The sequence below is a fragment of the Passer domesticus genome, chromosome 1, assembly GCF_036417665.1.
Source record: "Passer domesticus isolate bPasDom1 chromosome 1, bPasDom1.hap1, whole genome shotgun sequence".
Taxonomy (NCBI): domain Eukaryota; kingdom Metazoa; phylum Chordata; class Aves; order Passeriformes; family Passeridae; genus Passer; species Passer domesticus.
In genome coordinates, this window is record NC_087474.1 from 67,816,197 (window position 1) to 67,843,893 (window position 27,697).

General features: G+C 42.9%; 1 protein-coding gene across 6 annotated transcripts in view; it reads right to left on the reverse strand.

The window, feature by feature from the left end:
• NFATC1 (nuclear factor of activated T cells 1) overlaps nucleotides 1-27,697 on the reverse strand; it is a 110,494-nt gene that overhangs the window by 59,734 nt on the left and 23,063 nt on the right. For all 6 annotated transcript variants that reach the window (XM_064422451.1, XM_064422430.1, XM_064422408.1 and 3 more), the window contains exons 4-6: nucleotides 7,074-7,276; nucleotides 3,778-3,950; nucleotides 1,694-1,834 (exon numbers count right to left, since the gene is read on the reverse strand). In XM_064422451.1, the coding sequence (XP_064278521.1) occupies nucleotides 1,694-1,834; nucleotides 3,778-3,950; nucleotides 7,074-7,276 (517 nt within the window). The remainder of the gene's footprint in view (nucleotides 1-1,693; nucleotides 1,835-3,777; nucleotides 3,951-7,073; nucleotides 7,277-27,697) is intronic.

A 27,697-nucleotide genomic window follows, 5' to 3' on the forward strand; every position in this document is an offset into this window, starting at 1 on the left:
TACAGTGAGACTACTAAAAAAAGGCAGAACTGTAAATTCTGTAATTGAAAGCTATACAATGAATATCCTGCTTTTAGTGTACCTAATGTAGTATAGGAATATAGGAGTAGGGAGACAGTGTTCAACTGTCAGACAGATCAACGCTGTGGTAACACACATAGAAAACAGCATCACAATCACAATCCTTCAAACGCAATACTTAAAAATTTTCCAACTCAAAAAGGAAGGGAAAGGAAATAAGTATTAAGGAAGGCACCCTTTAATGTGGTTTCCTTCTTGTAATGAGACAGATTGAGGACTCCTGACATGTCACACTAACCCAGTTCTGTGCAGCAAAGGAAGTTTAAAGTAAACTTTAACTTTCTTCCCCCCTGGGAGGAACACAGAGAACAGAATTCAGTTTTTTAAAATTGCAATACAAGCTTTTTCCCATTTTTTTTAAACTTTCTTAGGAAACAAAAAGGATGTTTCTGCTGATGTCACAGCCACATCCTCAAGTGTGTGCTGCAGTGCTTGGAGTTCTCAGAAATGTGCCAACTGTCTCTCTCTGAGAAGCCAAGGCATTGCCTCTGCCCAGGCACTCCTGGCAACTTAAACCTCATCAACCCAGGATTCTGTTGGGGAATGTCAGGGAAGTCTTCTGCTTTTGTCCTGAACTTGCTAAGCCCAAAGACTTGGGTGTCTTTGCCTCCGGAGCCTCCCCTGCTTTCCCTGCCATCCTGCCCCATGTCCCAGGTTCCTGTGGTGCTGGTAGGGGCCGTGGGCAGGAGAGCAGCGTGGGAACCTCGTGGACATAAAGGGTTAAACAGGCACACTGTCCAAGCTGGTGCAGGCGGCCTGAGGAGTGCCCAAGATTGTTTTAAGTTCGGGGTGGGGGTGGGGGGCTCAGCCGGCAGCTGAGGAATTCAGAGCTTGTGCCAGCACCAGGGAAACCCTTTCCAAAACAAGACTCAGAACTATCCTTAGCAGTCTCATTCCAGGGCCTGACTTTGACTCCCAGCTCCACGGCCACCGCTTATTCCCGCGGGGGGCATTCACTCCCATTAGGCACTGTCACCCTGTAATCCACCCCTCCTGCAGACACATCCTGCCCCAGCCCCAGCTCCCACTCCATGCATTTTCCCTGTTTCAGCCCGGCCTGCGACTCTTCTCCAGGGGAATCAGTCCCACCACCACAGCACTGCAGGAGCAGTGCTGGGCAAGGGGAAGTCGTGTTCAGTCCTTCCCTCAGTCCTCCAGGTAAACCTGTCCTTCATATGAATGTGTGTACTCCAAGTCCTCCTCAGCCAGCGCCTTGTAAACGCCACAGGAGACACAGGTGCACACACACCAGCAGCAGCACAAATTACAGAAATATTTAAGAAGATGCACCGTACTGCAGATTTAGGAGGACACGGCACCAGAGATTTCAAACCCCTCTCACAGGTCTGCATGCTACACTCATGGTTTGCTACAATAAACAAATGCCAAAGGTTGACTTTCAACATCTCTATTGTCTACCTGTAAGTACAGTTGTCACAGTGTGAAACCTCAGCATTAGGCACAGCTCAGATCCTTTCCACAGCTTTGCCCAGTAACATGGAAAACACATTACGTGCAGAAGAAAATGCCATTACCATATTTGTGCTTTCATCATTTGACACAAACGGGGTGGGGGGGAAGGCAGATTGGAGTCTAGATTGAAAAGACATACCTGGCGCTTTCTCCACAAAGATGACTTTAGAGTCTTGCAGAAAGTTATGACCAGTCAGTACCATTTTTTTCCCTCCAGTAACAGGAAAACTGTCGGTACTTTGCTTCTCCACCAGAGGCAGTTCTTGGGCAGATCTCTGAGCTGGAGAGTTATAAAGAAGATTAAAAAAAAAAAAAAAGGCAACCATGAACACACAAAAAAGTAAATACTGCATTAGTAAGTAACTTAATGCTTACCCTCATAAGATAAGCTGAGTTTGATACAGAAACAAAGAAAGGTCACAAGGTTTACAGGAAACATGGTTCATTTTCAAGTGCTTTGATTGTAAACAATAGTGTAAAACAGCAGTACAGATTCAAAAGACTCACAGAGAACAAGTGTTTTAAAACTCAGCTTGGTATGTACTATATCAAAAAGTGTATTTTAATGGAAATTAATTTATTTTAAATAATTTTCTCTCACTCTGTATGCTGTGTGTTTACAAGGTACACATGACAAGGTAATCACACATGTCCAAAATTTGTTTCAGTCAATATAGACCCTATTGTCAATTCTACAAACTGTCTTGTAGCACCAGCAGTAGCCATGGGCCCTTGTGATCCAGCAGCAGCTCACACTTTAGAAAAAGTATTTCCAAATGAACCTGAGTGCCCAAGCACAGATGGATCCATGTAAACTGAATCCAGTATTCTTGTGGCACAAATTTTATCCTCCCTCAACTGTGGGACATGAAGAGAGTGCTGCTTCAAGGGACGATGCGATATTTTATCCAGATTATATGGTTCCTTCTGATGTCACATGCACTAAAAATGTATGAAATTTTTTGCACCTGCTTATTCCACAATCGGCGCTGGAAATAACACTAGCACTTATTTTTTTCTCCTGTTTTCCACTTCTTTCAGCAGGCATGTGCCATGCTTTTGCTCATTACGCAACACTCAAAGTGGCAGTACCCTGACACAAACCCAATCAGCTTCACATTTAGTGGTTCCATGAGCTTGGCACTTTTGCACAGATCAGTTCAGGACAGATTCAAACTGTGCTTTATCCTGCTGTGTAGCAACTGAAAAGCTCTCATAAACCTCAGTTGCAGGATGAAACCATGACTCCTCACATTTTTTGCTTTGCCCTCCAGCATGAATGGAGCTAGGAATGGTCAGGCCTTCCTCCCCATTCCCTCTGTCAGAGCCCACACCTCACATACCTGCCAGATGGCAAGTCTCCCCCCTTACTCTGTCAGCATCAGAAAGACCCACTATGTGAATGGAATTCAACAAAACCTTAAAAAATTGTTTCAGTCCATCCAGCCAAACAAAATAGCATTGGAAGATAGACTGAAATTCAGCTTCCACTACTTATGCTGGACTGTTAAAGCTACACAAAGCATATATGATTTGTTTTGTGTGGGGGAGGCTGATGAGGCTTAGAGACCAAAAATGATACAGGTATCTTTGAATAGTCTCCCAGTGTATCAGATAAAATACAGGCTGTTCATTTAAAGAGACCTCAGTGCAGAAACCTGGTTTCTGGAGGTTTTCTGAAGCTGCAGGCCAGTGTGTCAGCTCTACTATATTGCTAGCTCCTTATCAAAGGGGGTGAGGTTTTGTTTGCTGGTTTTTGCTTTATGATGAGGAGACAGAGTAAATAGGATATGAGAGATGTTTCCCAAAACTTCTACAGCAGTTACCTTTATGATAAGGAGTCACCAAAACAAAAGGGCCTGTCACTTCCAGGTCTACTATTAGTTTAATTGTTCTTTACTTGTAAGTGTGTGTTTTTCTACAGCACTCAATGCACAAAGCAACACATTTTTTCCTAAGACACATATATTCTGATCTCAATGTAAACTATGTACTTTTGGAAAGCAGATTAAAGTTCACTAACTAGACAGGTAAAGCAAAACCAATGTAGAGCATGTTGGTATGCACAGACTGCATATGGAGCAGAAAAGTTAAAAACTGTTCAAAAGGTGTGTGGACAGGGCAGTGCTGAGTTAACAGTGAACTCAGACACTCTTTCAACCTCATTGTTTAAAAGATTTTCTGATAATATCCAGCAAGAGGAGGATGTTTGTTGCTACTTACAGCACTCAATGGGGTTGGAAGCTACTTGCAAGGACAGGGTCCTGCCATTGGCCTGTGGGATATGAACCCTGAAGACCAGACGCACACGCGTGTTCTTACGACCGATGTCTGTCTCTCCCTTGCGCAGCTCGATGTCAGAGTTTCGGAGCTTTAATATCCCAGCACAGTCAATGCTATCCAAAAGGAAACACAGGGCAATTCAATTTATCTCAAGAAGACTTCAGGAAGACATGAGTGTGCAATATCTTATCTCTCTCCTGCATGCTCTTCTTAAAAAATTGCATCAGGCACAACCCAATGACCAGGCTGAACGCAGCAGACTTTGTTTAGTACTTGCACTCCCAAGCAGCTGAGCTGGGGCTATCAGTAGCAGCAGGTAGTGGCTGCTGTAAAGCACACAAATTTAGGATGTTACCTCAGCTCCCAGAGGAAGAAAATCTAAAGGACTCTTATTCCCCAACACATCCTTTAAGTTAAAGATAAACCAAAGCCCAAAGAAACAGCAAGACTAGGAAAGTCAGTGGGATGTGACAGCAGTGCAGAAACTGTTATTAACTTAGAATGCCAGGCTACTTACAATTTTACTTGTTACAACTAATTTAGAAAAAAGTCTGACAAGATTTTCAATCTAGAGTGAACTATTGAAATTCTTATTAATGAGCACACCTCTCCCTGAGGTCAATTCTACTGTCAATTTGTTTGTATTTCAATGAGTTGGAAATACTCCCAAGCTGAGCGCTGAGCTGAAGCTCTGCATGAAAAAAACTAAATTCAGAGTCCTCTCCCCACATTAGGGAAAAACGTGCTTTTCATGAGATACAACTACTACAATTTCTGGCCTCACTCTCTTTTTTTAGTTTTTTAACTTTGGTTTTTCTCCTGGATGAGTTTACGAGTCAGGATTTTGTCAAAGAATATTTCAACAGAAGAAGCTCCCAGAGCAAAAGACATATAAACACACGCACTCAAAAACCCACTGCAAAAATACCTCTGCCTTGGCCATGACTACAAAGGCTACATGGCCATGCATTTTATTACATTGAGTATGCATAGTTAACTTCATTTTGCATTCAAAGAGTTTAATTCCCCCCTCCAGACCTTTGAAGATCCTCTTCTGAAGCAAACTGCAAATAAGCGCTATGGCAGCACGGTTTTGATCTGCATTTTTTCTCAAGTATGAATTTTAGAATTTAAAAAATGCCCTTGCTGATATGATCAAAGAAATTAATGAAAGTATTAAAGATTTCCAACAATGCATATTAGCAGGTGAAGCCATAATAATTATATAAGAATTACATAAGCATTCTTATACTCTGTATAAGAACACAGAGTATTTGTACCCATGTCAAAATTCTGTGCAAAGATCCATAAGGTTTGGAAGAAATGGTGCATTTCTCCACTTTGTATCTCTTACAGCAACATTTAAAAATTGAATAATTATTGATGTACAATTCATACCCAAATGTTCAGAGAAGAAAGAGTATCTAAATTCAAACTTGTAAAGTCAAGGACATTGAAATCTGAAGTCAATAGGAACAGCTAAATGTGCAAAAGTTTAAACGGGCAGATGAGCTCTGGTGTAGCACTGAATCAAGGCCTGAACACAAAGTGTGAGAAAAGTCCTTGGCTCCAAATTTCAATTCATTGGTAGTGTTACATAAGGTTTTAGACTACTGACATGTAAGGCCTATATATGCTAAAACATTGTTTGTGATTCTTGAGTGAGCTGTACCACAGTCTGGCACACATGCCACAAAAATATTCAGCTTGGCTCCCAAGGTGTGTAACTTACCTCTATTTTAGGGAGAAAGATGAATGAAATGATAATAATGCTCCTAGATGGCCAAAACCATGATTCAAACTGGATAAATAAAGTGCCAGATAAATACTGCGTGGGTACAAATTGGTGATATTTCCTTAACTCCAATGCAGCCCCACCAACTTACGATGGCAGCAAACAGGGCCAATAATTTTGAAGGCTTGTCATGACTTTTAACACAATGCACTGAGAGAGATTCTCAGGTCTTGAGTGATCACTCTAAGCCCAGCTGGCAATGCAGCTAAACATATTCTGGCTCTCTGATTTACATGAGGCACTCCAGGGCATGCTGTACATGACACTGCAAACCAGCTTCTAATAACCACCATGTGTGGAAGGACTTCAGGTGTCTGACAGCATTTTCCACTTTGTTAAGGCAAGGAAAACTGTATGAAAAACAAGGAGTGAAATTGTGATTTTCCCATGATTTCCGGTTGATTTGGTGGTGGTCAGGATTTCTTGCTTGCTTTCTATCTTCCTATATATACACACACAAAGGTGCATGCATCTATATATAAATATAAATACATTTATATTTATACATACACCAGGAGTTGTACTTGCACACAAGCACACACAAATTCCTCCCAAGGCAGATACCTCAGATAATGGTTAGGATGATTTGAATGAAGCAGGGAGACAACTCAGATAGTGGGTAGGCTGATTTGAGGGAGGGGTACAGATTCGAGTGGGACAGGATAAATTGTGTGGAAGGTCTCATGTATATCACTTACACAGAAGGCTATTTTAACCTTGATATACCATCCTATAACAATGTTTACAGATGTTTAATGGACCTACAGGGCACTTAATTATCACCCAGACATCCTAAGATAACCATGCCTGTTTTTCTGCATAGCACTAAACTTAGCCCAGTTTAACAACTCAATCTGTAAACTGCATCCCCTTTGAATAAAGGTTCTCAGAGGTAACTCTTAGTTCTGGAAGATTTGCTTGTAAGCAAGTGCCATGAAAAATGCTGAGTTTTATTATGTGAGAAATTAGTGGTTTTATTCGTCTCAGAAAAACCACGAGGGTACTTGGAAATGCTCTCTAAGAGTTTCCTTTGACATCCAAAGATAAATTTTAATCAGCTCTGTTCCTTGTGCTAGTGCGTATAGGAGCAACAGGTGTCATATTTAGAACTAAATGCAGGAGCTGAGGTAGGAGATATTTACAGCTCAGTAACCGAGATACTTATTTTAAATGGCAAATAAGCACATTGGCTGAAACTCTAGAATGAAAGCAAATCAGTTGTCATAAATATTTGTGGCAGTTTGTTTTGCTGTTAAGCTGATTAGCAGCAATTTGTCTCAGCAAAGTTGTGAAAACCTACTATTACAGAGAGAAATGTAGGGGAAAAAAAAGACAGTGAAAGGAAAACTGTGTACAAAAGGAAAGAAACAAACCCCAAAGAAAATAAGTGAGTTGACCAAGACAAAACTGCTAGGAGTCAGACATGGTGCCTTGGTCTTACATTGCTTTCATGTTGTTCTCTGGAAGAAGTGGAATTTCCAGGACTTTGGTGTTGGAAAGTATTGTTTCATGGCTGGTGGTGGAAACAGTCTTGCCGGTGATCCGGTGAACCTGGTAGAAGGCATGGGGTCGCAGCAGGCGGTCGTCTGCAGTCCCAATGAACAGCTGCAGCGTGAGCGGCTCGCTTTCTAAGTAACCATGGAGCTGGCAAGAGAACAGAAAACGCCCACTGAGCACCCCGCACATAAACTGCTAGGAATCAATTAAAGTTTTATAAGCAGGAGAGCCTAATTCAAGGAGAGAACTTGTGACAGGTGCTATGTGTTAAGTTCCCCCCTTCCATTTTTCCTGTAATGTAATATTGGTACAATAAAAAGGTGCACTCACAAAATGTCTCATTATCCTAAAGAACCTGAGGCACTTTAGATGGGCTGAACTTTTGAGTACTCCTGCTACATCCACAGAAAACTTTACATAAATTCTGCTCCAGTGTTCAGCAGAAAAACACAATGAACTCGATGTTCCTTCATAGTACTAAGGGATGCACAACCCACAGATTTTGCAAATAGAAAGGACACAGCTCACCCACCCCCATGCTTCCTTGGACATCCCTCATGTCTGCTGCTTGTGACCTCATTAGCTGACTTTTATGCTGGTAAATACCTCTGGGACAGCATGGAGACAGATCACATATACATGATTAGCAGCTAACCATGTGTGTCAAACTCTTGTTATAATCACACAAAAATCTTGTCAAAACTCTTGGGCCTGGGTTGAACCTCATCCACGTTACAGGGACTGCTCTGATGACAACAAGAGTTATTTCTGCCACAGGATGTGGAGGGAGCAGAGTCTGACCTCATCCACACCATATCCTGTAGAAGCTACTCATGGTTCCCACTGCTGGGACGTTCCCACAACGTCCCAGTTGTGGCTCCCACCTGACATTGGGAAATGAGTTTCACAAAAATAGTCATCTTACAGGGGTTAGTGGGGAAGCTTTGTCCCAAGGGAAGGGAAGATGTAGAAACTATAGGAGAGAGGAACGTGGGCAAGGTGCACTGTCCTAGGAGATGCCCCACCGCAGAGCAAACCTGCTCACTTTGTTGTAGTTTTAGGTTCCACTGTGAATGGTTCATGTGGGTTTGGGCATGAGTTATTCACCATCACTGAACATGGAAGCTCAAAACTTACCATAATTTGGTAATAAGCAACACTAGTTTTAAGGTAAATGCAAGTTCAAAGCTAAATAAAGCTGAAAGCAAGTGGTGAAACCCATGTATCAAATCCTGCTTATATTTGTATTTTGTCTATTTTCACTCTCCTTAAATCTTACAAAGCAATTTCATGTTATCTCTCTAGGGTATTTTACCATGTGATAGCAGGAATGCTATTAAAAACAAAATCTTGAATCACTTACTCCTTGAGACTGGTGAAATTCTGGAGGCCCAAACCCCTCTCTCCACTATCAAACATGGTAAGTGGCAACAGCAATTCATAGTGGCAAAGTTTCAGGTACCACAGTGACTGATGCATGAGGAAGGAAGGACAATAAGCCTAGACACATCTTCCGTTGCCAATTGGGCACACTGTAAATTTTTCACCCCACATTTTGGTCAGAAAAGCAAAGAGAAAAGAAGCATTTTTGTTTGATTTGGTGCAGCAATTTTTATATTCTTACCTAAGGCACATGAATGCTGGAAGGATGCAGGGATAGGAGGAGGAGAAGGCTCATTTCTAGCCTTTCTATACTATTTTATCAGCTCTGCATTCCTGAGACATCATACCAAGGCAGCTCAGAGCCAGGGGGTTGTGACATTATATGATATGATATGGATATGATATGATTGATATGAGGGTTCCATGCCAGAATTGTAAAATTGGAAACACATTAGTAGCAGTTTGAAAATCTGCACTATCAGCAAAACAACAGAGAGAGAAAAAAGCAGAGCCATGCCTGTACGCTGCCTTCAGTAGGATGTCATGGGCTGTGAACCTCCCTCCAGCTTCACATGGAACACCCACTCCTACAGCCCCTGACACACACATCAGCACTATGCTGCAAAAAGAGGCTGGCTTTCTCCTCCAGAGACAGACATGCAGCTTGAGCTGCAGGTGGGTGATCACAGGTGTGCTCCTGGTACAGTCAGTGGCCACAGGGAAGCCACTGTCCTACTCATCACCACCCTGTTCCCTCCCCATGACAGCCTGGCTGCTCATTAATTCCAATAGTGTGTGTGAGCAGGGCTGGTGGAGTGACCTGGATTTGTCCCAAGCTGATCTTCCCTGCCTCACCACTTCCAGAGCCTCAGCAGCAAAGCTTAGGTAAGGAAGAAGACACAAGGTATCCCAGGGTATTTTTGGTGAAGACCAGCACGTGGGTTTGCAGGGGGAAAAGTAAGACAGTGTGACATGCCAGGCAAATAAACTTCTATGCATTGCCAGCGGTCACTTCTCCAAGTCGTCATGGAGGATGCTTTTTATGGAGAGTGTAAAATTAAAACAAACACATATTGAGTTACAAGGACGCTTAAAATGTAAAAATAGACTAGCGAGTAACTCAAACCTCAATTCAGCAAAAGCAAAATCGCACACCAAGGTACCCATATGTTCTACCGAATACAGGCAAAGAGGACCAAAAATGTTGGTCTTGCTTTGGGTTCTGCTATTTCAGGCTTTATCTTCAAATCTGAACATGCCTGCTGTCATAGTTTGTAATCTACTGCTGAGCCTCAGCTTGCGTTTTTCCCACAGGTTTCCTAACAGGAGGCAATCAAACACCCATAGTTCTCAGCTTTGCACACCTGCCTTCCCATGAAAAGTGTTCACATGCTGGAAAATAAACAATGAGATCTCAGTTGCATGTTTTGCATTGTTTATTAGGGTTTGTAATGATCAAGCTAAATTTATGTTTGCTTTCATAAAAGGCCCTGTCCTAGAGCACAGCCATACTTTTTTTTTGATCCATTACCCAAAGTCACTTACTCCCTGGCTTAGAAAGCGCTAGAAACATCCAGAAAGACTCATGTAATTGCTATATGCTTGATTTTTCTCTCCTCAACATAAGAAAATTCACAGTCACGTCACTGTAAGTTTTATGTCATATTCTGTGTTAGGAAGCATCTGATCTCTAATTTGTATTTCCTTTTGAGTTTTACCCATTGCATCACATTATTTACTTTTATATTGTGTCACATAATTATGTAAGCCAACAGAAGCAATAAAAGAAAGCAATGCAAGGATTCACATTTAAAGGGGCACATACTGTGAATCACTTATTTTAGACTATGCACCCAGTGTATTACTTCTGTGACAGACAGTGCTGAGCCTCGGGAGTTTTCAGCATGCTGCAGATGTCTGGTGAATGGGTAAGATCCTGCTTACTGCCAGCTGAGTGCAAAAGAATATTCCACAGTTCCCTCAAAACATGGGAGACAGGTTCAACAGTGAGGAGCAGTGGCAGTAAAAGCACATGTGTAGGACTTTAGGCTGCTGTTAGGTTTGCCAGCAGTCAAAGGGAATATCAAACAAGATCAATGTAAAATGTGATGGGAAAAAAGGGTGACTGAGCATTTTTCTTGGTGAGGAAAGATCTCGCATGTTCATATCCATGCATATTTTCCATGTATGCTCTGGGTACTGTACTAAGTGGAAGAGCGATTCAGTTTCCTGGCGTGCAACATGGGATGCATGCGTCAGACACCCTATTTTTATCTTTTTCTCTGTGTAACACAGTCCAAAGCTCTTAATAACTCAGTGGTTGAGTACGGGTGACAAAGGTGTTCTCAGCTACAGCATTCATAATAAGGACATGTCTTTCCTACCAAGCATGCTTTCCTTGGCAATACGTAGATCCAAGTGGAAAGAGGTGTACTTTCCCCTGCTGTGAAACTGTAAAAAGAATTAGCTGCAAAAAAGGACCAGGACCACAATGTTTCTGAATGAGTTTCCCTTCCCAAAAAAAGGCAGTGATACAGCAGTCACCTGGTTTGGTACAAAGGAGAGATGCAGGAAAGACTTCAAGCATTTGGTTTCAAAATGAAAGTAGGTCATATTCTCTTGTTCTGACCAAACATTGACTACTGTGCTCTTTCCCTCTTTGAGCAACACTGTTAAAAATATTTGAACTAATCTCAAATGACATTTTCATTTTTATTGTCTGAAGCTGCTAAGATCAAAATCAGACTTAATTGCAGGCCTATTACACACTCCTCTAATTCTATCAAAAGCGATGCAGTCACTGGTAATTAACACCAGAACAGGACTGATCACAGCTAAGCTCTTCGTCACCTTACATCGTCTTATGCAAGAGCGAGGGAAAAGGCTGCACGGGCTGAGCCACGGCATCAAGCCTTCCCTGGGATTCCTACACCTCTCCGTCATCACTTTCCCAGCACTATCTCCCACCAACATGTCTCAATTCTCACCAGTAGGCTGCTGCTCATCTCAGTGCAGGGTGCCAAAGCAAACCCCAGCCTTTACCCAGAGAGATGCACTGGGGCTGGATGTTCTCATGTGTCCAGATGCCGTGGCACTGAACGTCAGGAATCTTCCTCCAGTGGCCACTGAAATGTGAGGGAAACAGGGCTGTCACCCCTCACAGCCATGAGCAAGGTACTATCTGATTCAGTCCTACAGCTATAATGACCTCTGGTTCATCACAGACGTGAGCATACTGAGGCTGCCTGGATTCCAAATGTGCTCCTGGTACACATATATTAAATCTGCCAATTGGAATTGAACAGACTTGGAAAACTATGAGCAGAAGGAGATGAGGTGTTTCAAACATAAGCACTAGGAAAAAAAAAAAAAAAAAGCAAGACTTCCCCAAACCTTCCTACAGTTACTAAATTTTGAGGAAATTTTGCAAACGCCACATCCAATAACTCAAACACTATTTCAGCTTCAGTGGTTATTCTACAGTCAGTGAGGAAAACTTCTATTATTTAAGCCACGGCATTTATTTTAAGAAACACAGTTGAAATTCTGCACGTTCCCTTTCCAAGCGCTTTATGCTTTTGGCATGCCCAAGCATCTGTTGAAATGCTCAGAAAGCTACCTGTCATAACAAGGAAGCCTCTGTCTGGAGAGGCTCCTGGAGGCCATCGAAAGAATGGTCCTGTTCTCACGGGACACACCAGCCAGATACACCCTCTGCACCACCCATGACATCAGTCAGGAAGAAAGGGAGCTATCCTGTGTAATAGCTTTCAAGTGTACTTACTGGGAGTTTGGGGAAAGGACTGCAAAAACCCTACAGTGGTGCATTCCTCCAGACCCGGACTCTTTTGCAAATGTATTAAATGAACATTGGGGTATAACTTAGGGCTTAGCCTGTCTCAATGCATTAAAGGCTGAACTCCCACTAATAACAATGCAGGGCATGACCAGAGATTTAGTATTCACTCTCAAAACCAGTCAGCAGCTGTGCTTGAGACTCTTGAGGCCTGTAGGGGCTGCCTCCTTAATGATAATGATGTGCCACAGGGAACATCCATATCAGCACTACCTCTTGTGTGTGTTTTTCTCCCTGGTTTTTTATGTTTGGTGTATATATATATATATATATATAAAGACAGCAATCCATTTTATACCTCTAAAAATACTAAGAACAATAACTACTTATCTGACCATGCAACTGATGGCCACACTGCTTGCAGCAGCTACCACAGTGCTCGTGGTCAGCAATGCCTTACACATCCATCTGTCCCATTTGCATTCCCAGAACTGTTCAAGGAATACCAGAGTCAGTCTGGTGAGAATCATCAGGGAGACTAACAACCCAGTCTGGTGTAAGGGGGCTTCTTTCCCTTTTATCCCCACCAATGTTTTGGAAAGGAATTGCAATGCTTTCAAAAAAGGTTGAACAGAATAAAATCTATAAAATAGGGACATTTTAACACAAGTGCTGCTTGTCTCTTTAAGCTAGAGCTTTGGAGCTATACACTAAATAGCTTTATTGCTTTTCAAGCAGCAGGTATTTTTTTTTCAGGAACTGCACATGATGAATGATAAAATGAAACAAATTGTCATGTTTTAAAAGTGCACCTAATATACAGCCTCAATAAAATACCATCAGTAAGTGCTCAGTGTCCTGGTTTTTTAAAACCAAATCAAAGATCCACTAAGAATCTACTTAGTCGATCTACTAAGAAAGTGCACAAGCATTCTGGGTATTGATTTTAGCAGTTAGCACTGAGCACACATAAAAATAGTGTCATGAATCTGATTTTCAAGAAAAAGAATTTACTTTCTCCCACACAGAAGCTCTGGAAGACGTAAGCCACTGCATCATGGGTTTGAATGGCAGGAGGGAAAAGCTGATCTTGCGGGCAGTGACTGTCATGTGAAGCGCAGGCACAGGGGGTGAGGTCAGGAGACCAGGGCATCTATTCTGGTGTGCACTGCAGAGATCCTGCCCAGCCTCTGCCTGGGCAGCCAGTGAGCTGCCCTGCCACCATGCCCTCACATGAAAATGCCCAGAAACCTGCCGCTCAAGGTTCTGGGAGCCAGCAACCTACGTCTCTGGGAAAAAGAGTCAGGAAAAGACTGCCCTGTTTGTTGCAAAATTCTCTAATACCTATTCTGATCCGGTTTGGCCCTTATCTCTTTTGCTGGGGGAGGCCTGAGAAAAAACCACACCTCAGATGCCCTGAGGCAGGGGACTGGGACTGTAGTAGCTCTCTTCTCAAGTTCCTCTCCCAAATCCCAGGTGCCATGGGAGCTAGTTTATAGAACTTCCCTGGACCCCTCTACTCCAGAGGGAAGCTGGGCAGTCTCCCTGCAGATCAGGGGTGCATGCTGAAGAGCAGCAGCAAGGCACAAGCAGGCAGCTGCACCCTAAGCTGCCAAGCATGAGCCAGGCAGGGGCTGGCAGCCCCTACTCTGGGGATTCAGGTCCCCACAGGACGAGGAGCAAGCAGCCCCGGCAGTGTCAACGAGGCAGACAGGCAGCATCGACAAAGCACCAGCAAACCACTGAGGCATGTGTCTTGCTCCGTGTGTTGCAGAATCCCTGTCTCTATGCAGCTGTTTCTCTCCACCTTCCAGCTCACACTCTGCAGGTGTACATGTTTCAGTCACTGCCATACCACCCATGTGCCCCTTGCTCTTTCCAGATGTCTAGACGCCCGCTTCCATGTACCTAGGACTGAGTGAGGCACATCATCCTGACCAGGAAAATCCTCCCTTTGCCAGCAGCCAGGCAAGCAAGAAGGGGTGCCGGGTTTTGGATGACATGCACAGCTCAGCTCCTGACTCTTTTTCGGTGACTATTCGGGTGCTAAACTTGGTTTGCTTGGACACTCTTGTGAGAGGACAAGCCAAAAAAAGGGGAGCATCTTATTCAAAACAGCAGAGCAGACAGACTTCAGAATGAAAAAAATTAAATATAGTAAAACAGAACAACCCTTCAAAAAACAACCAGACAGATAATAAAACACTTCCTTAGGAGCTGAGATGACCCTCTGGTTGTGACAGATTTTGCTGTACTGCAGTTAAACAAAAAAAAAGAGAATAAATTATGCTCTGTGCAATGAAACATGTTACTGCCCCATAGTCTTTCACTTACTTAATATAAAATTGTAACAGGAATTCCTACAGAATTTTGTGCTACTTTCAGGATTTATTTTTTTCTTTCTGAATGTGATTTTCCTTGGATTTACTCAAACTCTGTTTTAGGATCCAAATGCAGTCAGAGCTGGTCCACAAATAAAAATAAGATGGCTTGCTCCTGCAAGGGGCCAACCCTGGGCCAAGGACTAGAGCTGGATGGGAGAGCAGTGAATGGAAACAGCAGGAGTGTGTTTTATGTGGCACTTTCTAGTGCTGCCACTTGGACCTTAACTCAACAGAGCAGCAAAAGAGCAGCTGTTCACATCATGATGAATAAAGATCTATATAAAACTTCCAGCTGCAAATACGCTGAGGAATTATTAATCTTAATGTAATAGAGATGCTGTACACTCAGTCACTGGCTCACAAGTAATTTCAGTCTCTATCCAGGGAAAAACAGTCTTCGTGGCTGCTGGCTCTCAGCACAGCCATGAAATCTCCTTGTCTAAACAGCTGCAAGACGCTGCTCCCTAATTCTAGGAAGGATTTTCCTCCTAAAAAATGCACGTACCTAAAAATCAACCCATGTCACACTCCTCCTAAAACTGTTAGACTCACAAGAGATATGCCCATCAGAAAAGGAGTTACTAATGGAATGAATTTGTAAGTCCTGGGCACCTTACTGACTGGGATACCAAGAAATCATTACTGCTCTCATGACATCTTCTACCACAAGACCATAGAAATGTTCTTCTAATCCTTGCTACCTCATCACTCTCCAAGGATTATAAATTCAGGTCTGGGGGTAAGTCCAACACAACAGTGTCCTCCTTGAAACTACCCAACCCCTCACTCTAGAAACTCTAGAAACTCAGTAGAGTAGAAACTCTGTTGAATTTCTAATCAAAACATTTGCCTTCAGCATCCATCACGGCTTTCAGTTTGGACAGTCATACCCATGGCCATGCATGGGTTAAAAAACCAAAAATCATCACAAATGCCCTAATAGAAGGAATTTATTACACGTTCTTAGGCAGATGCCCTGGACAAGCTCATACTTGTGAGCCTGCCCTTCGCCACGCTGCTGACGCACCGCTCGCACCCAGCACGCTCCCGTTTGTGGGAGCACAGGCTGGCCCGCGATCCTCGGGTGTGTGTCAGGTGCCGTCAGCACAATGTCCTTCAGCACTGCCCATCCCAGCCATGCCATAGCACCCCTGCCAGCATCCCTCAGTGGCTCCTCCAATCCGAGACACACCCTCAATGCCACGTTTTGACTCGGTGGCTCACGAGTGCTTCAGCAACTGCATCACTTACATCACTTTGAATTCTCCCCCTTGTGAATTTGAGGACAATGGGGCACCCACCTACTCACAAGAATTATCTGATTAAAGGCCAATGCTTTTGAGGTGCACGACAAGATAAACACTGGCTCATATGGCACAGAGACAACACAGTTTCATGCATAAAACTTTTGGAGTTCAGAGACAATATTAAACTAGAAATGGCTGCCTTTCTCCTCAATTTTAACTTCTCTCCAAATGACATTTATTTAAACTGCTACTGAAGACAGAAAGCTGGGGCTATGTTTAAAGGCTTTATCTCTGTAAATATTTGGAGAGCTATAAATACTAAGCCATATTCATAATACGAATATTGCACTTACTGTTCTGTTGCCATGAAAATTACTACAGATAGACTTCTAATTCTCAATTTCTCTGATTTGCCAAGTACTTGTTTAAAAAGACAAAAAAATCTTATGTGAGACATTTTGCTATTTAATTAGCTAATGGAGTCAAAAGCCACAGCACTGAGCAGGAATTAACACCCAAGGGTGGAGGCAGACGAAGCACGTAGTGCAGTAGCATGGTATACAGCTGTATGCCCCAAGTGAGACTTATTATAATCATACAGTCCATGAATCAAGCCCTGACTGCTTTTTGTGTTTGGGGAAAGGAGGAAGCACGAAGGGAGGCTGGCTGAAGGTCTGAAATAAACCTCCTCACTTCTTCTGAAAGTCACATGAATACTGATGGCTTCCAACTTTCACAGTACTGTCCATTTTTGGTTGGGGTTTTTTTTTTGTTTTTTTTTTTTTTTTTTTTTTGTTTTTTTTTTTGTTTTGTTTTGTTTTTAATTTTTATGTAGGAATGAATTAAAAGAAGTAAAACTTTCCAAGGCATTTTATAAAAGTGCAAAGCAAGGATGAAGATGCAGTGAGCTGGGTATGAAGTGATCGAGTTCCTATCACCAGCACTGCCAGAGAGCTTTTGCTTTATCAGAGATCATGATTAGATTAGAGCAGGAAAGAAATTGTAACAACTTTTTACATATTTCCAGACTTCTTTTTTTAATCAATCTGTGCTTCAGCCTCCTCACAAAACAAAGACAGTAACCACACTGCCAGGAGACCACTTCTGGTCCTACTCCACTTCCTCAAACCTCCTTTGATCCACCTAGTGCTACAGCTCTGATTACGCTGCAGTTTTATCCGAGAGCATGTCTTCCATGGAAAGCATCCAAATGCAGCAATAAAAATAGGTCAGGTATATCTTATAGCTTGGGTTCAAGGTTTTGACCTTCAGAACACTCTGATTAAACTATGAGAAATATAGAGAGATTGGATTCTACACTGTAAGCTGCTTGAGGGTGATGCCATTGGTTGATGTCACTTCTTTCTTTAATGAAAAAAAAATCAGAAAACCAAATGGATGGAACAGACAAGACTGACCGAACAGCATACCAAGAGGTGCTTTGCCACCAGTGCTACAATGAACTGAAAGGCTTGAGATCTCCAACTGCAAGTAAATAAAATAAGCATGAAAGATTTCTAAAACTTTCTCAACATACAGGGAATATTTTCAATCAATCATTCTAAATATTGTCACGTTGAGTAACATTATTTAGGAACAGCTGTTGCACTAGAATTTCTGACTTGAATACTGACAGGCTAACACCACAACTCTGCTTAAAGCCAGTAAGACAGCCAAGTAAAATGCTGCAAATATCAATAGTAGAACTTGCCAATAAAAGCCTTCTAGAGTAGCTTATCTGCGGCTGCAAATGGATGAGACCCTGCTGCAGTCGGTGGAGCAGGATATCAGTGCGTGACTGGGAACTGAGGATGATGGTGAGGGTAACAATATCTCCTTTGAGGGGAGGTATGATGAGGAGGTGATGGTGCCCAGAATCTGTGTTTTTACACCCAAACCAAGACTGTGTCTCTACCAACCTGCTGACTTCAAACATGAGGCTCCAGTATGAGTCAAGTTCCAAGCCAGAGCTAGAAATGCCAAAGTCTTAAAAGGCACTGCTTCTCCCAGCCATATTCCAGCCTTACCTGGGTCTCCAGCCTAGGAAGTACATCTCACTCTTGGCAAACTGGTAAGACCTTAAAGCCTGCTGAGCACAGTTAGAAACAATTGTACACAACACATCCACTCAAAAGAAAAAGGGAAAAGCCAGGTGATTCATGCCACCTTACTTTTAACACGTACAGGCTGGACAACAACAGGATCTAGTCACCTTGGCTGCCATCACAGCCAGAAAAACAAGGCAGGCACTCTGAAGGTGTGATTTACCCAAGCAGCTTCAGATGTTCACATTAGAATAAAATTAATAGCTCACCAAACTCTATACTGATGAGCCTTCCCCTGATTACAGAGAGAAACCAAGGCAATTAGCTAAGCAGCAGACATATAACAAACCCTGAAATCTAGACTTGCCCCTGTCACTTGCCCAGGCCACAGTTCAAAGAATGAGAGTCCCACCGTCCCGGGGCAGTGGCTGTGAGGCACACGAGCTTTATGTTAAGAGACATGGAGCAGATCTCTTGGGAAAAAGACCCCGCAGTGGCAGAGCCCAGTACAGACACAACATTCTGCAGCAACTTCACCAGCAGGCATTTAATTTCAGGCAGTCACCCTCAGCTTTCCACAGTAGAGGTACAAGACCACCACCTCGGACAGTGGTACCTTGCAGCCCTTTCCTCTCCCAGAGGGAAAGAGCAAAGCTTAAATTCAGTGCTTTGGCTTTTCCCCCCTGACTTTGGGGGCCTGCTTTAGCCTGGTCCTGGAGTCAGCCTCAGCACAGGCTGGGCACAGGGTGGTCATGGCCAGAAGGCAGACACTTGACCAGCTCTCTCTGCAGCCTGGGATGGGACAGACACTTGACCAGCCCTCCCTGTGCCTGGGATGGGACAACTCACCCGTCCCTCGCTCCCTTGCTCAGAAAGGTGTCACAAAGCAGCAGCTCATTTCCCTGCAAGGACTGCAGCAACCCCCCTAGTCCCAACAGTGCTCCCGACCTCTGCTCTGGAGCACACAGGAAGTTCTGGAGCACCACCATGTACAGTTTCGATGGCCTTGCTGCTGTCATTGTTCCAAAATTGGATGGCATGCTTAAATAACAATAAAAATAGAATCCTGAGCCCTATTCCTGCTAATGACCACTTCTTACATTCAATTCAAATGTGTATTACACACCTTTTTCCACTACAAAAAGGGAAAAGAGAATTTCATAATAATTGGAGAACCCAAGGGCCAAATTTCATATTTTTTTTCTTTATTTTTACTCAAACTGGAGGAAGAAGAGTGCTTTTACTCAACAGACCATTTTCCTACAAACATCTGCTATTACAGATAGGCTTCCAGATTAACACTGCCCTGTGATTAGACCAACTACCCCTGTGAAATCTATTTGAGCTAAGAGTTTCAGGGATTTCATTTAGGACAGCAAAATGCAGAGCCATTGCCCAGTTACACTATTTTCACTGCACTGTCTTGTTCTTTGCAAAACCTCTCCAACCTGCTTCCATCTCAGCTGGGGCTCTTGCAGCCAGCAGTGGGGCTGTGCCAGTTCACATATTTTAAGGTTTTCCTGAAAACTGTGAGGGATTAGAAAATGAGGCTTTGATGTATTCAGGACATGTGCTTGAGATTATTTGTGTACCTAGATGCTAGCACATTGCCTGCAAGTTTGTCCTTGGAAACTCAAGTTTGCTGTGGGTGGAGTTTGTGCACAAGTCTACAACTGTATGCCAGTTTGTGGTCAATAACACTCCATAACCCATATTCAGTACCAAAATTTGAGTCTATATTGAAGAATATTATATCATTGCAGAGTAAGAGCTACAGCACGTAAGGCCCATGTAATGAAAACAATATCACTGCAAAACAGGTGGTTGAAAATTAATTTGAAACCCATTTAGAAAATTATTTCAGGATTATTAAGGAATTGATTAAAAAATACCATCTATAATTCTTTCTTTTTTTTAACTGCATAGTCTGAGCAATTTTATGAGTTCCTGCACCTACGGGAGAGATTTGCATATTTTATGTAGCTTTTAAAAAAGTTCTGATATGACAGATGCTGTCTAAATATTCTTGTATATATAAACAAGACTGATCCATGCTGCACTGTGTTACAACCAGACTAAATACTCTTCACTGAAGAGGAGGTGTTACAAGATCTTAATATGGAGTGCTGCAAGAGAAGGCAGGATTTTTTGGGGTTTTGTCTTTTTTTCAACAAGGGATATCTTCTGTGGACTTCTCCAAGATGAAAAACCAAACTGACCCAAACCAGTTACGCTTCTCCAGCACTTCACAACTTTTAGACACACTATTCCTGTTCAAGTCAGTAAGAGTTTTACAGCTAAATCTACCCCTTCATGCTTTGCCAATTTTCTCTGGTGATTTTGTCCTAGAAATGTAGACACTTGGTACATATATACAAGTGGGACTATATCAAAACCCACAGCAGGTAGAAATAATACAGCCCTGGGAAGTTTTGTTTTTGACTCTCCTCATAATCAAAGCTATGCACAAAGCACAATGAGGCACAGTAAATAAAGACATTTCACACAGACAAGCACGAAAATCTTCCAAAACAAAGAAAATTAAATTATCTTTCAACTAAAGAACACACTGCAATGAAAGACTAAATGAGCAGTTCTAATTAAAACCATGCTGTGAATCTCCTACTTTCCACCACCACAAAAACACCAGCTAGTATTTGTGCATGTACAGCCACTCTCCAAAACCAGTCAAGCAGCTTTCCATCCAAGCAATGCAAGACACGGCAACTCAGAGCTGCAAAACATATTGAAATTATTTCCATAGCAATCATAACAACAAGACATAAGGCCAGGATATGCAGTGAGGGGGGCTGGCAGCAGGATCTCAGCCCCTCACCGGCCCCGGTGCTTCCTGCTGTCCCCGGCACACTGCTGGGAGCACCCGTGCAGCATCCATCCCTCTGCCCCACATCCATCCCTCTGCCCCACATCCATCCCCTTGCCTCACATCCATCCCCTTGCCCAATAGCTGCATCCAGTGCCCTGCTGCCCTGCACATCAGTGCTCGCCTTGGCAATGGTCGGTCTCACCAAAACAGAAAACAGGCACTCGCATCCCTTCCGTGCCCGCGCTCAGGAGCAGAGCGTTACATCCCAGCGGATGCATGCAGGAGAGGCAGGGCACTGCTAGTCCTAGCCGCCAGAGAACACAAGCAGCACCGTGCAAGCCCTGTTCCAGCTTCTTCATCCTGACCTGTCGCAACCACCTGAGGCTCAGGTGTCTCTGCTTGCCGCGCTACACCAAGCAGCAGCCTCAGGTGAAAATGCTAAGAGGGGGATGGAAAGTCGGGACTAATCCCACTATGCGTGAGCTGCACCGGGGCTTCATGCACAGCTCATCTCTAAGCAGCTCTGCAGAAACGAAACATGATCTCTCTCCCACCCCGCTCCCTTCTAGCTATTTATCTGTTTGTGCAGTCACGATGTGCTGCGGGCTTCCCAGGCGAGCCACTGTCCTTCCGTGGGCAGAGAGCCGAGGGGACAGGAATGTGCGGCTTATTGAGCACAGCAAGCGTGGGTATCCATGGCCTGTGCAGAACATGCATGCTGATACTGCTGTTTTCATGCTGGCACAAGGACAGCAAGCAGCTAAATAGAGTAGACTTCACTGAACAGTCTAAATTGCAGACTCAGATGCAAGGAAGAAAGATACAGTTTGCCCAAAGACAGAGGAAAGTAAGGAGAAGATTTTGCACAGTGATGGAGAGCTTGGCTACAGTATCATCACGCCTGACTTGCTATCAAGACATCCAGTATAAGCTTCAGAGACTTCACGGCCATTAGATGTGGACAGGCACAATGGTGGCAGAGCAAAAACAAGAGGCAGTCATCCTGAGGGTTCCCAAAACCACAGAGACTGAAGACAGAGAAAAAGGAGGATCCAGTTAGTAGCATTCACCCGAAAACTATCAAAAGGAAGTAGCAATATCCAGGGAATCTGCAACTAATGCCCAAAAAGCATCCGATTTTTAAGAGGGAAAACCTAGTAGGTCTTCTGAAAAGCAGCAGAGAGGCCTGCAAGAACAAAATGCAGCTACTGTAACTTGCTCCCCTTTATCATGCTATTTTTGGGCAGTTCGCAGCCCCACACACACACACCTGACACCCAATCTCTTTTAACACCTGCAGCAAGGCAGCAAAAATGTCTTACTCCAGATTTTGCAGCTGAGTAACCTGAGTGGCAAAACATTGCACAATTAACTGCCAATCAATGTATTCTTGATTGATAAAAAGCTTAAGTACGTATTCAACATTTAATCAAACTTTATGAAAGTTTAAGGGTGTATTTAAGTACTTGGTTTCACTGTAACAGATCACTTTGCTCCACCTCTCAAACATTTATTCCCCCTCTCATTACACTGAACTGGACCAGCAGTATTTCTAAATTAGCAGGATTGAAAGTGGCAAGGAAGCCGTTCTCTTTCTCGGGAGGACTGTGGGTTTTCACCAGGATTCACATTTGACCGTAACACCACGCTATCAGTGTCCCAAAGAACAAAACTCATTGAGGGAGACTGCAGAGTCTGTAACTCCCCAAAATGTACCCACACTGTGCCTGCAAGCACTGTTTATTGCATTTGAAACCTAGGCAGCAGACTTTTAAATCCCAGTGTGCATAACGTCTGCATGCAAACCAAAAGCAGGAGTTCCTCTACTTTATTGGGTATTGAAACATTAAAAACAGGTGTTTAAAAAGTGCATTACAAATCTGTCTGCAACCTGTATTATTTTTACCATGTGTAAGTAAACTGATCACTAGCATGTTTCAACTGTTTCATTGAAAATATGCAACTCCCACTAAATTATTTCTTAAAAATGTGGAGGGAGGAGAAAGTTTATTTGATTTCGCTGCACTGACAGCATACAATAAATTTTATTTCCGTGTATGTATACAGCAGATGCTGTAATGGATCATCTCCCTTTCATGGCATGTATCAAAGTAGATCTCAAGTTATTCTTCAGAAGGAAAGAAATTATAAACCCCTGCTCATAAAGGAAGATGCAATGTACTTTGAGAGAGCAACTGAGTAATTGGACACCATATTTTCCACTGATTCAGCCTGTTACTTGAAATAATAACTAATTAAAATGGAAAATCTATATTATAACCATATATACTGATATTCTAGGTCACAACTGTGTTATTGATGTAATTTTTTACTCTTCTTACATATAAAAATTAGAAAATATAAAACCAGAAATTCCATTGTAGTTAGGTTGGTGTGAAAGGGATCTGAAATATGAACTGAACCCCAGAATATCTTGATACAGAATGCAGGCAATATAATTTTCATTATATATGTTTTATGTAATTTGGAGTACCAAGAAAAAAAAAAATCATTTGCCCTGAGATATTACTTTTAGGAACAGGGGACAGATGTCTAGTTCCCAAAGCAGACTTGTAAAAAATTAATTGCCTGCCTCATGCAGGTTAGCAGTATTTGGCAGGTAGGTTAACTCAGCTCATAATGAAGCATCTGGCTTCTGGTAAAGCTGCATTTTAATTTTAACTGTGTTTCATTTCAGATTTTGGGTACATGTTAACGTGCAATAATCTGGCAAGTCTGGAGCAGATTTGCTGATTGGTAACTTTGGTGTAGGTCTTCTCAACTTGCAACCAAAACTACATCAAGTGACAACTGTGGTTCATGCCCAGACCACAGCCGCACATATCACCTGAACCTCCATGAAAAGCTATTTTAAATCCACTTGTCAACAGCTCACCTATCCAATCTTATTTTCTCAAAAATGGCTAAACTAAGAGTCAGCAAAGCCCTAAGCATGTGCTTAAATTAAGCAGACTAAGCTGTCTGACTTCAGGAGTTCCCCAATATGGCTTTGAATGCAATTTGGTTTGAGTTTGGGTGTTTTGTTTCGTTTTGTTTTTTTTTTTTTACTTTGAGGTCTGCAAGCAAAAGATCTACCCAGGTTGTATTTTTCCTTAGATAACTGGGTAGCCATTTCTAGCACTATTGGTAATCTCTGCCTTCTGATTGTGTGACAGCACAAGAGACATGGCATCTGCAACTTTTAGCAGAAGTGATGCAATACTAAAAGGATGGAATGGGCAAGAAAAGGTATCACAATCTAACAGTCAAGGATGAGTCCTGATTCCTCCCTGAAAAGTAGTAATGTCCATTTTTACGCTTCCAAAATTATGATGAATTGTCCTTTTAGACCACATGCAGAAAAAACCCTCTGTCCACAATGAAAACAGTTCACTGAGTTAAAAAGGATGCAGCACAAGACCTGAAGAAAAGTAAATCAGAGAGGAATCAGAGAGGACTACCACACTTATGTTTTGCCTTTCTTGACCTTGCAGAGACTTCTATCACACTGGCTGTAGACACTCAGGGTCCATGTGCTGCTGGTTACCAAAAACAGACTGACAAGGGAAGCAGAAAGGATAGCTCTGTGAGCAGTGCTGGAGGTAAAGATGATTCCTCTGCTTTCCTTCTAATCTAGAATGTCTTTGCCATATCAACCGCCCCCAGAGGCCAGCTAGAAGATAGCCCACACAGTGGCTGCAATGCCACTGACTCCCTCATTGCAAAGAAGAAGACAGAAAGGAAACCAGGAGAGGCCAATGAAAAGGACATCTGGGACCTGATGTCATCAGCCCTTTTCCCAAGGGAATGGAGACAGCACCAGCAGAGGAAGGTGAAGGCTTTCCATCCTCTCGTCCCTCAAGGCCATAACCAACTTCTGCTTTGCCTGCAGCCACTGAGTCCAAACTGAAGGCAAACCTAGGGCTGAAGCCTTCAGGCTGGAAAGCCAGATTGAACATCTCAGCATCCTAACAGCCGGGATATGTACTGCGGCGTCCATCATGCTGAGCGTGGGCGAGGTATCATTTTTAACAGAGAGCAGAGTGCATCCCCCAAGCACTGGCTGATGGAAACTTCATTTTTCATTTGTAAAGGGCCGTTGCACCAAACAGCAGAGGCCTGTCCCCAGGATGGCTCATAAATCAGAACTGAAGTTGCATTTTCAGGGTCATGAAATCTTCTCCAGCTGACAGCTGCACACTTTCCAGGATGGCTCCCTTCTGGACTTACCTCTCCTCAGGGAGGCCACAAGCTAGTGATACAGCTGTGCTTGTGGAGCTACTCTGTAGGACCAACTTCACGTGAACCCCAAAAATGAGAAACTTTTTCCTTTCCAAAATACACGCTCCTAATAAAAAAAACACCCAACAACTGTGATGAAAAGCTTTCAATGGGCATTCTTCCATTTGCTGGATTTATAGAAGCAATAGCAGCCTTAAAACATCTGCCAAATCATTCTACTTTTCAGTTTTGATTATCTGTCTGCTAGTTTGAGGTTTTGCTTTAGCAAGAAGTGAGAAAGCTATTTAGCTCAGATTTACTCTTAAGAAGTACCGGCTGTCTAAAACAAGGCTATAAAGTGCAGGTTCCCTGTCTGGTTTGTTGTGTGATTGTATGGCTTTGCACTATTAATTGCAACCTGGCTAACAGGTGCTTGCCAATGTCTTATATGCATGCCCACCATAAGGAAGGATTATATTTCCATCTGAACAAAAGGGTGATGCTGCCTTCTAAAAAGCAGCTAAGAGCAGCACAGAGAGGAAGTCCACTGTGGCATGATGAGTTGAATCACTGCTTACTAACAAGAATATGCCCTCTGGTCTGCCCTGATATACTCCAAGAGGGAAGGGGGAAACAGCTAACACTATTTTTTTCCACATCCTCTCCTCTTGCTCTGGTGTCAGATGGCCATGAGCTGGACCCACAAGGGACTATTTTTTCTAATTCCCTTGACTCACTCAGCAATGGTGGCAGTTCTGTTGTTTAAAACAGCTTGCAGCAGTGGGGACCCCTACCAAGAAAAGCACTTATGAGCACACTGCAGGTCCCATATAATGGGACTCGCCATGGGTTCACTCTTGCTGTGCAGCACCACAGCATTGCTTCAAAGAACTTGGTCTGCTCTGTCTGGAAGAGCCTTCCTCTTGCCTTCCTTATACCTTCATCTTCTTTCTATCATCACTGGTGAACACCTCTTTCCAGTCTTTTCCTTTAGCTCTTCAGCTCTCTCTTGTTCCCATCTAGCCTTGTGGTTATCACAGGACTGTCTGACCTCACGCAGCTGTGTGTGAAGCCAGGGGCCTGAGAGGTGCTGATCAGAGTGTGATGGCTCCTGAAGTTACACTTCTTTGTCAACAGGCTTTCTATTCCCCAAGGGGTTTGCAAAAGGTATTCATTTCTTCAAAATGGTCAGAAGATGAAAGGGCTCTGGCAGATACCTGTGGTGGCCAGCACCTGCACTGGGACTTTGTGCTTGTTAACCGAAAGCAACAAAACCAAATGATCCACGGGAAGAAAACCGTAAGATACTCCATGTGTTGCTGAGGTGCACAAATCACTCAGGGGCATGTTGGTGCCTAATTATGATGATGTGGAGATGCACAAAAAATACCAAGGCAGTGATTGCCATAGAGGAGAGTCTGACATTTCTTAGTCATAAGGGGATTTAAAAATCCCAGTGTATGCCTCAAGGCCTTTGAAAATCAGACCTGAAATGCCTACTTGAGATCTTGTCAAGAAAGGACACAGCTGATTCTTGAGCAAATCTCCTAGCATAAACAACATTTTGACTATGTAAATCAGCAGACAAATCATTGTGTTTTGCCTGTAAAATAAGGGAGTTCTGACTATTCAGCTCTGCAGAGGCTCAGATGAAATTTTGTGTTGGAGCACGGGAGCCAAACACAACCTCTATCCCCTCCCTCTAAGAGGTACAGTGAAAGGCAAGGCAGCATTCACTGCATATTCCATAATAACTTAATTTTTCAAGAGGAAAACAAATTCTGGATAGTACTGGTTACTTAGATAAAAAGGAAAACCCCTACAACTCATTTTCTTTCCTTTTTCTAACCAATTTATCTACTTCATGTCAGGAGTGATCTTGAAGAGAATTCATGGCATATTTTGTGTCAAAAAGTTTAATAATATTCATGGCTTTTAAAAGTGCTTACTAGACTACTCCGTGCATTTGAATATTTTCTTTCACCATTGAGTACAATCTTCTATGGGAGTACATCATGCCCTTTAATTAAACATTCTTGAGTATTTGGATTTTATCTCATAGATACACCACACCCTGCTTGTAAAAATTCCATCTCAGGTAGTCAAAGTGCTTGACTTATTTCTAAGATGAGTTATTAATTAGAATATCTACAGACCATGATAATAATATAATCTGGTGCCATCCCTCCCTGGGGAGCCCAAAGTTTTATCTGCTGGATTACTTACCTGCACCTGAAACAGAGCCATTACTGGCTGGAATGCAAACCCCATCTTGTGCAACTCCTCACCACTACTCTCAAAATGAAGAATTGTGAGATGGGTCCAAACGGAGGACATTTTTAAGGTGTTCTGGATGTAAACCCCTTGAATTAAATTCACCTCACTTAAAATGTGTCTGTAGCTATGTAATGCTGTGGATTTCCTAACTAACTCATTCACTTCATTTTGCTTTGTTTGAAAAATCCTCACCCAAGCCACGAACTCTTGAGAAGGAGTAGGTGACAGCAGGATGGTAATAGACAGGATTTTGCTCCTCAGAGTGGTCTGAGGTCTGACACAATATGCAGCTTCCCAATGCCTGGTGCCAGCCAGGGCACCGTCCCTGTTCTGACTCAGAGGTGGGAGCACTCCAGTCTAAAATCACCAAAGGCAACAGCAACTCGCA